The 15,478-nt window shown below is 37.7% G+C and overlaps 1 protein-coding gene across 2 annotated transcripts in view; it reads left to right on the top strand.

The window, feature by feature from the left end:
• Positions 1-15,478, top strand: part of AASS (aminoadipate-semialdehyde synthase) — a 38,735-nt gene that overhangs the window by 17,577 nt on the left and 5,680 nt on the right. Inside the window, exons 12-22 of one of the 2 annotated variants that reach the window (XM_063309545.1) lie at positions 982-1,041; positions 1,151-1,218; positions 4,394-4,515; positions 5,532-5,561; positions 6,221-6,347; positions 8,083-8,193; positions 9,279-9,387; positions 9,745-9,885; positions 11,824-11,991; positions 12,872-12,967; positions 15,202-15,317. In XM_063309545.1, coding sequence (XP_063165615.1) covers positions 982-1,041; positions 1,151-1,218; positions 4,394-4,515; positions 5,532-5,561; positions 6,221-6,347; positions 8,083-8,193; positions 9,279-9,387; positions 9,745-9,885; positions 11,824-11,991; positions 12,872-12,967; positions 15,202-15,317 — 1,148 coding nt within the window. The remainder of the gene's footprint in view (positions 1-981; positions 1,042-1,150; positions 1,219-4,393; positions 4,516-5,531; positions 5,562-6,220; positions 6,348-8,082; positions 8,194-9,278; positions 9,388-9,744; positions 9,886-11,823; positions 11,992-12,871; positions 12,968-15,201; positions 15,318-15,478) is intronic. The other variant, XM_063309547.1, reaches the window with a different exon arrangement.

The raw sequence follows: 15,478 nt of genomic DNA, 5'->3' as shown, positions 1-15,478 counted from the left end.
CCCTGAACACTTTTTAAAATCGAGACACCAGTGACTAAATTTGTGATAACCCCAAATAAGATCAAATTATTCTGTTAGCTACAAATGGACCTCAAGTACATAGCACATGAAAAGTATTTTATTGTACTTCCAATCAAAGTCATTCCTTTGCTGTAAGGCATTACTCAAATATATTAGATTGCAATTTTCACAGTCCCTTGCTCTTGGCTATTCTGCCTGGAGCTGACATCCCAAACATTTGACAGCCATCAGGTTGCCTATCCCTATTTTACGCAGTGCCTCTATAAAATCCAGTTGTTAGCCCGGTTGCTTATAGCCACCTGAATAATTTCTTTTTGATGTCATATGAAAACTTCTCTGTGTTAAATTTAGCTCCTTTCCAAATCTTACTCCAGAGCAGAAAGGATATCCTTTTAAAATTCATTTCTAAGAATTACAGTTCTTGTGTTTCTTGTCTTCTAGATAAAGCCTGTTTTTGTCAGGGAGAGTACAAAAAAGATAAGTCTCTTAGATTTGCTTTTTTGTTTGTATTTTGTCATTCATCTATTCTTGAATCATACTTCCTGCCTTCGAGCTGTTGTAGTATGTTGGAAATGAGTCATCTTCCTGATAAAAACTTGGACCTGGTTCTTGATTTCCCCTTTAGAAAATTGTGTATCTATAGTATGGTCTGTGGTATAAAAATCTGTTGTGCTTGTATCCTTCTCACCTCAGTGGTGTTAATATTAAGCTAAAATGTGGAGGAGTTAAGCCTAGAAGAGACTTAATTGCCAATTAAGGTTCCTGACAATTTCTCCTCTTCAAAATAATGTGGCTACTATGCAGCCAACGTTTTCATCAAGACAGTTTCTGTCTTGACAGTTCCTATGTTTTTAATGAAAGTTTTCCAAGGTTTTCTTTCCTGCCCAAGATAATTACGTATCTGAAGATGTGTGTGTATGTGAAAACAAGTGCTCTGACAGAAACCCTTGCTCTCCACAGCTCCTCTCTGATGCTTCAGAACCCCTGGAAAGCCAGAATTATTCACCTGTAGTTAGAGATGTAAGTCTTACAAACCAATTGTCTTTCTTCCACACGCTTTTCAGAAGAAACCTGGCATGCGAAGGTCAGCTGTAAGGAAAGTAATGATGTCTTTCATATACTTTTCTAGGCAGTGATTACATCCAATGGTTCACTGACTGATAAGTATAAATATATCCAGAAACTGAGGGAGAGCAGGTAATACACAGATTTCTCTTTTCCCCTCCAAAATATATTCATCTCAAATGTAAAATTATTGGGCCTATATATGCATGCTAACATGAATGTTTTGTTTTATGAGATGAAGTTAATGTGGCAATCACAAGCAAGTGTCTGTGTAAGATCATGCAAAAACAAAAGGAACAAATATGGACCATTCCTTCTAGTAACAGAACTAATGATGCCATATTTATGATTCTTTGGAAAAATACCCAAAGATACATTTGGATCTGATCAGTTGGAATACAGAAATGTGCTGTATATAAGGATTCATTTGAAGGTGACATTGACACTTCAATTTAGTGCAGAACTCAGTTGGTATAATAAAGTGGGATACAAACATTGGAACAGTCAGGCATATGGTGCAAGCATTTTGTTCTGTTATACATAGGGTCGCCATGAGTCGTAAACAACTCAACAACAACAACAGTTCTGAAAAGGTTACACTGGTTGCCTGTTTGCTTCTGGACCCAAGATACTGGTTCTTACCTCTAATGCAAGGGTTGGGAATTCTTTGAAGTCCAGAGTCTGCACTTAACATTTAGTGAGATGCCAAGGATCACAGTGGGAGAAGTAATGATGCAAAGTGGCTGGACTTTTTCATTCCTTTCCCCTTGGGTTTTTTGGGGGATTTGGGGTCTTCTTTGTTTTAAAAAGTATGCCAGTGCTGTTTTAGGGCTTAGGCTATGTGTGTGTTTCCTACCTCACAATTCAGAAAAACACGCCATCCATTTTTAGTAACTGTGGACAGAGAAGGTTCTAGGAGTTGCAAGTTATGGTTTTAGGCCTTGTTTTAATCCCTTAAATGGTTCTGTTTCCCTATGGCAGTGTGTTTAAGATTTTCTGTTAGGACTTTTCTCTGGGTGCCCTTCCCAGGGAGAGATTTCTATGTTGCATTATGGCAGATATCCTCTGGTCTTGCCTTGATTACAGAAGCTTCTAGAGCATGGCTGTGCAGCATATCTAAAGTTCAGACTGCACTTGGAGGCCTTTTGAAGAGGCTTCCACCAATACCATGCAGCCTTGGGGCTTTAGTTGTACTCTCTGGGCCTCAGGGGATGCATTTGATGCTGCCATTGTAGTCTTTGTAAGTTTTGGGTTGTGGCAAGATGAGTTTCCCTGATGGACTTGAGATGATGCAGTGGTCTCAAGACTAAAGGTTTTACTCTATGGACAAAACCCAGGCTCAGTGTCACAGAGACACTGAGAAGTTTCATGCCGAGGTTGAACACCTGCCTTCTAGCTGTGAACATATCCATGGGCAGAAGCATTAAGTGATGGTGGAGGAGTGCGTTGCATTCCTGGAGTTGTTTTTGTGTGGCTTGGACTGGTGATACCATGTGCGCAAAGCAGGATCAATCTGTGGTTGGCAACTCTGCAGAAGCACGCAGGAGCTGAGAGAGCGATCTGCTGAGCAAACAGCTGGTGGAAAGGACGGTAGTTTGGAAGGACAGATCAGAGGTCAGCAAGGACAGCTTGACTAAGATCTGGAGTCCAATAAATCCAGAATAGAGTTACTTTTCCCCTCTCCTTGTTTTCCTCCCTAGGATAGAACTGAGCCCAGAAGTGAAAGCACAGGAAGAAGCTGCTTGAGTGAGAGAGGGAGGGAATGAGTGAGTGAAACAGATAAGACAATATAAAAGCTCAGTTGAAATTGTACAGAACTGTATATGTATAGTTTGTTAAGCTAAAGCCAGGGAAGAACTCTGTATGAGTGTGTGGAAAGTTCCATTCCTTTTCCCCACCCTCTGTCATGGGTCAAAACTCTTTTATTTGCTAAGTCCTTATAGTGTTTCATCTGCTTAAGTTAATAAAGAGTAAAATCTCTCAAGTTGATCTCGATACATCCACATTATTTTCTTGGCAGATGTATGTAAAATGGTTTGCCATTGCATTCTTCCTGGATCCTTTTCAAGTCTTCTTGGTCCAGTTTCCTAGTAGTCTCCCATCCAAGTATTAACCAGGTCTGATCTTGCTTAGCTTTTCTGAAATCAGCCATGGTCAGATAGGTGCTGCCACTAGCTACCACTTAATTTAAATTAGCTGCCTCTAAATGCATGTATTACCTTTTTATTTAGCACCACCATTTCTCATTAGAAACTCTTCCAGTTGCCTGAACCAAGAAACAAGTTAGAAGATACGATGGCATGCAAAGGAGCATTCCTAATAAATCATCACATTTCTTAAACATATTTTTATTTTTGCATTGTGTCAAACTCTGAACTTCTTTTAAAACACTTGTAACATCAGATAATTGTGAAGATGTTTGGAGGCTCTATTATTTAAACAAAGGATTTTACAGTCTAGAGCACAATGAATTAAGCAAACCCATACTAATTTTATAACCTGACATGGATATAGAAGAGGTGGAGGGCATTTATTTGTGCACATAGCAGAGAAGGGTCAAATTCCATCACTGTTGTGTAGTCACACTGGGGAAGGATAATGGAAGAGATTTCATCGCATGCCACTGTGATTGATTATGATTGCTGAATACTTAAAAGGATAGCTAAAGGATGCAACTTTTTGCAAAGCTTTGGCTTGCATGAAATCTTACCTGTACAGTTATCTATAATTTTAACTGATCTTCTCAACTTTGATGTAGGTAGAGAAAATTATGTAAAAAAAGGACATGCCAAGGTTTATACTGAACAGAAACAAGATGCTAGCTCTGTGAGATGTGGTCCTTTAAAGTGGGACATACAGTCATTGTCTGATATGACAGGAATAATGCTTTTGTGAATGGATTGAGGCTGGCTAGCTAAAAGATTCTTACACCTTTTAAATATTTAAACAAGTCTCACTGATCAGTAGAATAATGGATATAATCTCTTGGGCTGCATTTAATAATATGTGTTGATAAAATGATTGCAGGAGAAAGAAGTATATATTGATTTCACTGTAACCTTGGAAGTATAAAGCCATTACTAAATATAGTATGGGATGGAGGCATAATATTGGACATCGTTAAGATGATCATTTTTCGCTATCGAATGCAAATGCAATATTGAAAATATTTTCATATGGGCTGAAGTTAAATGAGCTCTGAAGGAAGTAAAAAAAACTTTAGTAATCTAAAGTTTTTAAAGCTGATTTATAGCACACTAACAATTCTGATGCCTATTTTACTGATTTTTAATTGTATATATTGTAGGGAATATATGCAATCCCTGACCATGGATAAGAAGAAGAAGGTTTTGATACTTGGATCTGGATATGTTTCTGGGCCTGTAATAGAATATCTTACCAGAGACCCCAGTGTTGAAATAACAGCAGGTTTGTAAGTAAGGATATAACCCTAATATCTCAGCATTGTTGAGAACTGCTTTGTATTTATAAATATTTCTCATTTAAAGTCTGTTTCGAAGGATGATGTCCTTGATCCTTCTGTTAGTTATTGGCTAAGGTATAGCCATTGGGTGGAATAAACATAGTAAAGATTCTACTTGCAGAAGGGCATCACTGTTACAGAAGGATCCTGCCATGAAGACACATCTTTTTGATATGAAATCTTATGAAAACAACTACTTTGTATCCCACTCATTAATTTTTGGATCACATCAAGAAATGGGTAAGAGCAGAAGGCAAGCCTGTGATTCAGGGTCATGGGGTTCTGTGTATCTTCAAGCCTGCATGCGTGCATATCTTGTCTTGACTGTTACTGTTTTTGCTTTGTTCTTCCCCAATGTCCTGTTTTTACTATTATGATGTGGGTTTTTTTAAAAATCCTAATATGGAAGCTGCCTAGAGTTGCCTCTGTGATTGAGGTTTATCAAAGTTTATAAATAAAAGATAAAATATCTGAGATACTTACCTAAGATGGAAATCAACCCAGTATACCTCTGCAGATTCATATTCGCAATGTGCTTCTCCCTGAAATATGCTGTGTTCCTTTGGAATTAACTTTTCCAATACTTGCATTAGCATCTCTGCATTTTTTTTAAAAAATTGAGAATTGAGTTTTGTGTGGAATCTTGGGCTAGCTGTTCTTACTGTGATTACTCTTTAATTTTTGAAATCTTGTTTAGTTATGTGCTAAGATCTCTCCATCCATGAGTGCTTAAAATGTAGGGTTTTATTTTTTTTTGCTTTGTTTATTTAATCAAAGATTCAGAGCCTTATGGTACTTAGCAAGCTGAATTAAAATGCTCCTGGCTGCCTTCTGTATCGCCCACTTTAATTCTCTGCCTGGTGGAGAGCGTGGGAGTAGTTGACCTGAATGGCTTAGAATGACTAAGCCATCATTTCATTCTTTCATTTGTTGACACTCTTGATTTCTTCCCCCCAAACAGTTTCTTCGTTGAGCCTTTGTCCTAGAACAGGTACTGCTTTGCCTGCATGGATTAGCTTAGTTTTAGCTGCATCGCTGTGGAAAATATTTATCAGAACTCCTCCGTCTGTTCTTGTCACTGTGTACCACAACATGGTTTTAGAGAAAATTCACTATTTGGTCACTGATTCTCCAGATAATATTTGTCAGCTGTAAGCCTTCTTGTTTGTTGAAGTTTTATTCCTCTAATCCCATTTCCTTTTGATGCCTCATTCTCCTTTCATCTTAAAATGCTGTCCCCTGTTATAATAGCTGCATTCAGACACCACTGCAAACCATGGAAGTTTATTACACCCATTTTATGGCTTAAGAAATGTAATTTTGCCCACTTGTGATGGCTGAGGGACTACAGATTTCTCATTACTGGTTTACTTTACCAGTTGGGTTTTTTATCTCACAGATGAACCCCTTCTTTTCTGGATGGTTCAGCAAGCTATGGCTAATCTCAAAAGGATATGAAACTTTCTGAAACTGTTTCAGTGGAGAAGGAGTGCATGAGGGCAAAGTTTTCCTGATCTCATCCTGCTAATGCTAAGCTATGGTTCAGGATCTGGTTTTGAGGGGCAGCATACAAAAATCAAAGATGACATAGAAGTTAAAAAAAATTGTGAGACCCAGTCTTTTTCATATGTTATTCTTACTCTCCAATAGCCTCCCTGATGAAGATTCAACTTGAGCAGTTGTCCAAGAAATACAGTAATGTTGTTCCCATCATTATGGACATCACAGAGGATGCGAAATTATCATCACTGGTGAAGAAACATAATCTTGTTATTAGGTCAGTGTTTGATCATCAAATTCAGAAAGTGCAAATGAACTGTTCCAGGATAGGGCTTGATAATTTAAGCATTTGATTCCTAGTGGTCATGCAGGTTGGGATTTTATGTATTGAAACATTTTAGGTGCTTACATCCAAGGACAGAATAGATAGCATTACAGTATTAAACAGTAAAAATGAATCATTATCATGCTGAAGTCATACAAATAATTGAACTGTGTACATGTATACATTTCCTCTCTTATAAGTATACTCTGATGAAATATAGTGATATTCACAAAAGGTTATCTGATAATATATTTGTCTTTGGTCCTGGAGGTATTGCCTTTTCTGTTACTACTTAAAACTTGTTTTTTTGCTAAGAACATGCTCCAAGATATATACAACATACCATATAGTCTCTCATTCAGGGAAAAAAACTTTTAATTTTTTTTTCTGTATTTATGCCAAGGAGCTCAGGATTATATATACTAGTTTTCCCCAACTTAGTGCTTTCTGCATTTGACTTTGATGGTAGACCATCATCTGGAAGAGTACCAGTTTGACAAAAATGATATGTAACCCCTTCCCTTCCTTCCCTTCCCTTCCCTCCCCTCCCTTCCTTCCTTCCTGTTTTAATCTTACAACAACTGTGCGAGAGAAGGAGGGATGGTAACTGGCCCAAATTCACTCATTGATCTTATTAATTCATTTAATTTATTTATTTTAAAAAATGTATATGGCCGCCCATATTAAGCAAATAACTCAGGGCGGCTGCCAAGAAAAAACAATATAAAACAACAAAGATACAATTAAAAAGAGACATAATAAATACAAAAGCTGAGGTGTTTCATGCATAACTCAATCCATATACAGTATATCAGGTTCTGCTAACAACTCGATCTTCTGTTATTTTAAACCCAGTTTATACAAGCTCAAATCTAACACTGAAGCTATCACAGTGACTTAATAATTCATAATTCTGACTTTGTGGATCTAAAGAAATGTTTGCTTGAGTGTGTATGTGTGTCCATATATGCACATACAATAGAAGACTCACGTAGCAAGGAATACACACACACACACACACACACACTCACATATACACACAGACACACACTGTGTATATATATATGTGTGTGTGTATGTATGTATGTATGTATATGCCTTATATTTAATCAAATATTGGTCCATCTGAGTTGGTACTGACAATGATTTCCCATAATCATTGAGCAAAAAGAGGACAAGGTATAGGTCTTCTATCTGAAAACTTTCAGGAGGACATTCCAGGGTTTAAACTTTGGACAATTACATATGTAGCATGTGCACTAGCCCTCTCAAAATTCCGTTTAGTAATTTCTATATATTGTTGCAAAAATACTGCTTAGTAATGTTTGAGAAATAAGTTAGAGCAATTCATGTTTAGAGACAAACATGCAAGTCCATTTCTCAGAAAATTTATTAAACAAAATCTGACAAAGAATTCCTTCTTAAACCTTGATACTGAATACTATTTGTAGATGTAAGTGTGGTTGGAAAAAAGTGATTTTTCTTTTTGCATTGTAACATTATTCTAAAAGCCAGGGAATGATCTTCCTAATTAAACTGATTTTATAGAAATCAGTAATTATGGCTATCTTTCTCTTGAGAAATAGGACAACATCTGACTGGGTTTTCTGCCTGTTTTGACAGCATAGAAAAGAATTGGCATTTTCTAGTGTCTGACCTTGGTCTCACTTTTTTCCTCTCTTTATAGTTTGTTGCCATATTCATTCCATCCTTTAGTTGCTAAGAAATGCATTGACAGCAGAGTGAATTTGGTGACTGCGAGTTACCTGACGCCTGAAATGAAAGCGCTACAGGAAAGGTATGACCCATCACGTTTGAGCACTTAGGATCCTCAGCAGATCTCTTAACATCTTTCTTGATGCTGAATATATGTTAAGACAGGTACCATTACTTACCTGTAAATATGATCACCTCCAGCCACAGAAATTTGCCATTTTAGTCAGAATATCAAAACCCAGCATTGCTATGTCACAACACAAGCTTTTCCCCCACCTTGTGACATATATACAGATGGGGCAAAGTTGGTGTCGCAATTCTGTGATGCTGCTGACAACAGTGTAGCCTGTCTTCACCTCCCCTTTGGATGTCATTGCCTCCAGCAATAATTGATAGCTAGCTTCATGGTTTTTTTCCCCCTCAAAATCCTTTGCAAATCACACTGGATTTTATCCCTTAAGAAAGAGAGCCTTTTGTTGGTCAAGGGCCACACTTAGCTATTTTTAAGAGGATGGAACAAAGCAGGCAGGGTAATGTCATGTAAATATATGCTGGGCTTCCCAGCCACCCATTCCCAAGTTTTTGCTTTGTTTTATAAGCTATTAAACATATTTTAGAGCATGTGCTATAGTTTTTTTTTCTGCCACCTGAAAATGGTGGGAACTGACTTTTGACAGTTATAATAGGGAGAGACACTTAAAAAGGAAGGGAGGGAGGGAGGAAGGTTCAAAGACCCTGGAGTCACAGGTTGTCTACCCCTCTTTTAAGGAAAGTCAGCTAAGCTTAAAAACTGGGTTTTCCAGATAATTGCTTAAGTGTGGAGAGTACATTTATACCAGTCCAGCCTAGTCATTGAAGAAAAAAATGTGTCCCATTCAACTCACTGCAGAGATGTTAGAAAGCAACCTGAAATAGAATGAATTGGATGTGGCCCCACCTGCTAGAGCAGTGTTTTTCAACTTTGGCAACTTTAAGATCTGTGGAGTTCAATTCCCAGAATTCCCCAGCCAGGATGGTTTTCAATTCTGGATGTTGAAGTCCACGCACCTTAAAAGTTGCCAAGGTTGAAACCCACTGCCAGAGGATGGTTTGGGAGCTGCTGAGTTTAATAGTCTGTAAAGATACCTTGCTATTGCCTTTCACCTGATAGCCTTTCTTGTATTATAGCGCAGAGGCAGCTGGCATTACCATTATCAGCGAAATGGGTTTGGATCCTGGTCTTGATCATATGCTGGCAATGGAATGTATTGATAAAGCAAAAGAAGTGGGTGCTACGGTAAGCTCAACTGAAAAAAAGAATCCAAGGCATGCCCCATGCTCTTTATCCCCCCAGTTTTGTTTTATTCTCCTCTTCCTCCTCATTTTTTAGTATAGAATCTTAAGGCCCATTATGGCCAGAAAAAAAGTCTAGAACTAGATGTTGCTAGATGTTATAAAACTTAAATGAATGGATTTCTAAATAAATAAAAAAAAATACAAATGTCTTAGATGTCCTTCTGTGGACATATGGCAAAATAAATTAAGGGAATCAGTAATGTAGAGTTAGGTTATATTAAATAAATTCAGGAATCTCTATTGGATAATCATAAACTAATTGAATTTAAATTGAGAACTTTATTTTCATCAACTCCAGGTGATATCCTACACTTCCTTCTGTGGAGGCTTGCCTGCTCCTGAATATTCTGACAATCCCCTGAGATACAAATTTAGCTGGAGTCCACAAGGAGTCCTACTAAATACAGTGCAACCAGCAACATATTTAAAAGATGGAGAGGTGACGTAATCTCTCTCTTGAAGTATATACATTTTCGTGTATGTTTCTGTGTGTGTGTGAGAGAGTGCCTTCAAGTCCATATGCTTTTTGGTAACATTTTCACAAGTGGTTTGCCACTGCCTTTCTCCTTGGGCTGAAAGAAAGTGACCAGCCGCAAGTCACCCAGCTGGCTTCATACCTAAGGCAGGACCAGAACTCCTGGTTTCTAGCTTGGTGCTTTTAACCACTAAATCAAATTGGCTTTCATGTATAGTATGTACATATATATGTTAAAATGAAGAGATGGGTTGTAGCTAGATCAGGTTGAGGAGTTTTAAAAATTCTTCTGAAGTAAACAGTGTTAGTTCTTAATTGAACATTTTCAGTTTGAGTTAAGCTAGGGCAGATATAACTGAGCCAATCCAGAAATAGCCATTTTCTGATCACTACCCCTTTCCAAAGTAAAATTTGTCTTTCCTACGCCATCCATGGCTAAAGGAAATGTAGCCTTAGCTATTAATCACCTCTTTTATTAACTAGACTGGCTAATGCATTTACCCAAGATTTATGATGAACCAGTGACGAAAAATTATCATTATGAGTTTGACTATATCTATTTCTCTTTTAGGTTGTAATTGGAGTTCTGGTCTAACTAAAGTTCAGGGAGTGGGGTGTTATCGCTTCTACTGTCCTTCAAATTGTACTGTGGCTGACATATTCAGCTGGCAACTTCACCTTGAAGATGCCAGCCACAGTTGCCAGTGAAACATCAGGAAATCAGTTGTCTAGACCAGGGTCACTAAACCCTGAAGCCCAGCACTGCCCAACAGATACTTGCCATGAAACCTACACTAATAAATCTATCTTTTAATCAGTGATTGCTGCTAGTACCACCAGTCTCTAAAAAGTAGGTCCACCCATTTACTCAAGTCTGAGATTAGATGTTGTTTGTGCTGGAGTGGTACAGTAATTGAAATGGGGATTCTAAAGGACTGCCCATTCATGAGATAGAGTGAATACTCTAATCAGGCAGTAGAATAAAAAAGTTGGACCCAGTTCACCATTTTTTGTTCCACTACCTGAGCAGAATCCTCACTCTTATCTCATGAATGGGCGGTCCTTTAGAATCCACTGAGGTAGTTGAGATTCTAAATATTTTAGAAGTGTTAGGAAGCTTTCAGCTGCATAAATATTGTCTGACTGAATTGAAGCCCTGGAATTTTCGGGAGTCTTTACTTTCTGTGAAAGTTTTTTTTTCACTGCATTTTTTGCAGATACAAAAGCAGAGAAAATATTCTGATGATGTCTGAGCAAAGTTCCTTCTTGTTAGAATAATCAACCAACCATACAGTGCTCACCTGTTACGTGGTCAGGTGATCATTTTAATAAGGAAGAAGGCAAAGAAGAGTCCTCATGCTGCTATAATTAGCATGGAGACTGTTTTTTTAAAAAAAAGAAAAACATTTGTCAGCCACCAGCAAGGAAATGGAGCATCCACTTTCTCCTAATTCTGAACAGATTCCCCCTTCTGTTCATTTTGCTCTGAATTTATCCACATCCCTTGGGACAAATTTGAAGAGGAACAAACAGCTTGATGTAGTAATAACCTTTGTTAGCTCAAAAAACTTAAATGTGAGATTATATTATTAGTAGCCTATGCATTTAGGGCCTGAATCAGTAAGATTTGAAGCAGTGTCAAAGCTTGTCTTAAGAAGGTTACTGTTAAGGGAACGCAGGTTATTGTGTAATGTAATGTAGCACACTGAAAGTCTTGCAAAGGAACAGAAATTAGGACCAAGCAGGGGTCTGAAAGGAAGTAGCCATGAATAAGATTTGAAGAGATCTTTGACCTTCACAATTGTGGGAGATAGGCATTTCTAAAGAGGAGCTTAAAGGTTTGGAGAGCCCTGTCCTCAAATATAGTACACTTACATGATTGTTATTTTTCATAATCCTTAGATTATTAATATTCCAGCCGGAGGAGCTTTGCTTGATTCTGTTACTGTCATGGATTTTTTCCCAGGATTAAATTTGGAAGGTTTTCCAAACAGGGACAGTACAAAATATGCTGAACCTTATGGTATTCAATCAGCTCACACTCTCTTAAGAGGAACTTTAAGATACAAGGTAGGTACATGTGGTGTTGCAGAAGTGTGACTGATTATAGAGAGAGCGTGGCCACCCACTGGAGGAAGCAAAAGGGTAGTGGTGGCAAAATATGTGTCATGACTCATCCTGCATGACTTACGTATTTGCATGGGATATTGGAACAAAAGCATGAAAGGCTGGGCTTTTGTGTTGTGACATCACAATGCACACTTCATCATTTTTGCATCATTGTGGTTTGTACTGCATGACTATGGTAGAGAGTTGAAGGTATGTTAATACCGATGAAGAGATTAGTTAATTGCTCTTTGGTTTTAGTTCTGGAACAGGAGGCATTTCTATAATAGCCCCTGCTTTATATATAAAGTGAGGCTATGAAAGTTTAAATGAGAGAATATGGGAGCTGCAGCATTCTTTTATGTTTTAAATATTTCTATCAAACTCTTATTGCAGTGGGTCACAGACCAGGGAAACATGTCACGCTTTGCACAAGTTTGAGATCAGTTGTTTAATATTTTTTAAGGCAAGACTCCCTTGTAACAAAATTCAAAGGGAAATTTGCTTAATGTTTTGCAGAACAGTGGCTAATTGGTTTAAGCAGTACTGTGCTTGATGGAGGAGTGATTTGGAAAAACAAAATGATGGTTTATTTATTTGTATAATATGCCTTGTCTTACTAGAATTTATGATGATGTAAATGCCAAACAATGCAGAATTATACAACTATTGTTCCATTATATATGAGTGCAAGGACTTCAGATTTCTGACAAATAGCCTGTTGGAATAGCTGAAAAGCCATGCTAGTGGATTTCCAATATTGGTTGAGTTCATTCTTGCTTATCAGGTTAGCAGGTCTGAAGATTTGTGTCATTTCCTAATCCTTGCCCATTTGTTTTACCAGGGTTACTGTAAAGCTATAGAAGGTTTTGTGAAATTGGGACTAATAAATCCAGAACCATGCTCTATGCTTAGTGTGACTGCGCCCTCTATAAAATGGGTAAGTAGTGTCATACGGGTTCCAAATGAGGGAAATAGAGCAGAGGGTGGTGTGGTAATCAATTGGTTTCTGTAAACTTAGCAAGTTTACAAAATTTTATAGTTTAAAATATACTGTAACTAAGAGCAAGCCTGTAAATTCATTTTCTCTTGAGGGAATTCTGGGTAGAGGGGCCACCATTGAGAAGGCCCAATCTTTGGTGTCTGCCAGCCTTTTATAATTTATTGAAGAAAATTTTATGACACAGTTAAAAGCTACAGAAAAATAAAAAAGAACATAGGAAAAAAAAGATATAAGAAGAAAAATAGGAAAAGAGGAGAAAAATGAACAACAGTATAGATCAAGAAAAGAGAAAGAAAAAAATATTTAAAGAAGCAACTTCCAATCTTCTTTGCATAATTAATACAGTCCCCCCCCAATTATATAACAAAGTTCCCTTCTTCCCATATACAGCCTTTTTAAATCAGTAAATCTAGGGATCATCAGTTCATTTTTATTCATTTTCAGCAAAAAGTCCATAAAGCATTTCCAGTCTTTTATATAAGTAGTTATTGCTCCTTCCCTAATCAGACAAGTCAATTCTGCAAGTTCTGCCATCTTCATGATCATAGACCAACGGTACATCATTTTATAAAAATTCTCTCTTAAATTATAAGGCAATGTAAATTTCAGTCCTTTTAACCACATTCTTTCCTATTGATCCATCTGTATGTTATAACCAAAATTCTTAGGCCATGGTATCATGCACTTTTTAACTTGTTCATCTCCCATTTCAAATCTTAGCAGTAATTTATACATTTTAGCAATTACACATTCATCATTTGTACATAATTCCCTTTCACATTCCATTACATATTGTTCTATACCTGGTAGCTTTTTATCCATATTAAACCTCTCCCTCAGTTGTACACATGAAAACCATTGAAAAGTAAATCCTTCTACAGTCAGTTCTCTTGATTTCATCTTAAGTTCTCTATTTTCCTGTATTAACAAATCTTGATATGTTTGCCATTTTTCTTTGCCTTCTGTTTCTTTTCTATAAAATGCATCTTGCACAGAGGCCAATAAAGGTGCCTGCCAGCCTTATATGTCTTAATTTTGAGCCATCCATTAAATCTTTCAATGACAGTGGCAATATTAGTTTAAACTTCCATGCCAGGGATGGAGAAGAAATGAGCTCTCCTTGTTTATGAGTTCATGTGTTTCCTGCACAGAGTATTAAACAAACCAAAATGAAGGTAAATGGAAGGTATATAAACAAAGCCCACCTACAAGTATTGCATTTAAAATTATCCTCAGAACTGTACTTGTAAAAAGATTTTTAGGGTGGACATTACATCATTTGCAACTAAACTGTCTTCACTGTTGCATGAACTAGCAGCTAATTGAAACCATTAGAAAAATAAAATTACAAAATACAGTTATGAAATGTGCTATTGATGGACAATGCATATATCTAAGGAGGCACTGGGAGTCAGGTGGCATATAAATTTAATAAATTATTATGGTTGGTCACACAGTCAGTCAGATGTTTAAACTGGATTTGGCATTTTTTATCCACCTATTGAGTCCTTCCCAAGGACCTAGGATAGGCAGATATTGTTTGATGGTGTTAAAGGTATCGCCACAGTTCCAAGTAAAGCTGCCTTTTGCAATTGACTGATGGTGATTTTGTCTATGATGACGACGACGATTATCATCATCAGTAGTAGTACCCTGGTATCTGTGTCCAGCCACAGTAAAGGTAAAGGTAAAGGTTTCCCTTGACGTAAAGTCCAGTCGTGTCCGACTCTAGGGGGCGGTGCTCATCTCCGTTTCAAAGCCTTGGAGCCGGCGTTGTCATAGACACTTCCGGGTCATGTGGCCAGCATGACTCACGGAACGCCGTTACCTTCCCGCCGAAGCGGTACCAATTAATCTACTCACATTTGCATGTTTTCGAACTGCTTGGTGTGCAGAAGCTGGGACGAGCAACGGGAGCTCACCCCGCCGCGCGGTTTCGAACCGCCGACCTTCCGATCGACAGCTCAGCGGTTTAACCCGCAGCGCCACCGCGTCCCCAGCCACAGTAGTCTTGAGGAATTTCATCTGTTCTGAACTGTAACTAACTGAAGATTTCTGAAATATATTTTTCCCTGTATATTTTTTTCCCCTTATCTCAGGTAATTTTCTTAAGGCCTCAGTGCCTTGGCTTTCAGAATTTCAATCATTTTTCTTAAACTGTTTGTATTTAGAAAGAGCTAATGTGTAAGTTACTTGGACTTCAGCCCTCTATCAAATATGATGAACTCCGACAGGCTGTCTACAATCACCTGAATGAGAATGAAAAACAGTTGGAAACAGTGGAATGGTATGGTAGAAATTCTTGGATTGACTATGTTTCCTCCCCACTTCTTTTTTTCCTCCAGTTCTAGCATTCAGGTGTTTGATACACTGTTTTTCTTTAAAATGTGCATTAAGATGAAATGTTTGGCTTGAATTTGCTTGCAAGATGACTGGTAGAGATTAATT

Source organism: Candoia aspera, chromosome 7 (assembly GCF_035149785.1).
Source record: "Candoia aspera isolate rCanAsp1 chromosome 7, rCanAsp1.hap2, whole genome shotgun sequence".
Taxonomy (NCBI): domain Eukaryota; kingdom Metazoa; phylum Chordata; class Lepidosauria; order Squamata; family Boidae; genus Candoia; species Candoia aspera.
Note: the sequence above shows the minus strand (reverse complement) of the source record. Positions and strands in the feature narration are given on the sequence as shown.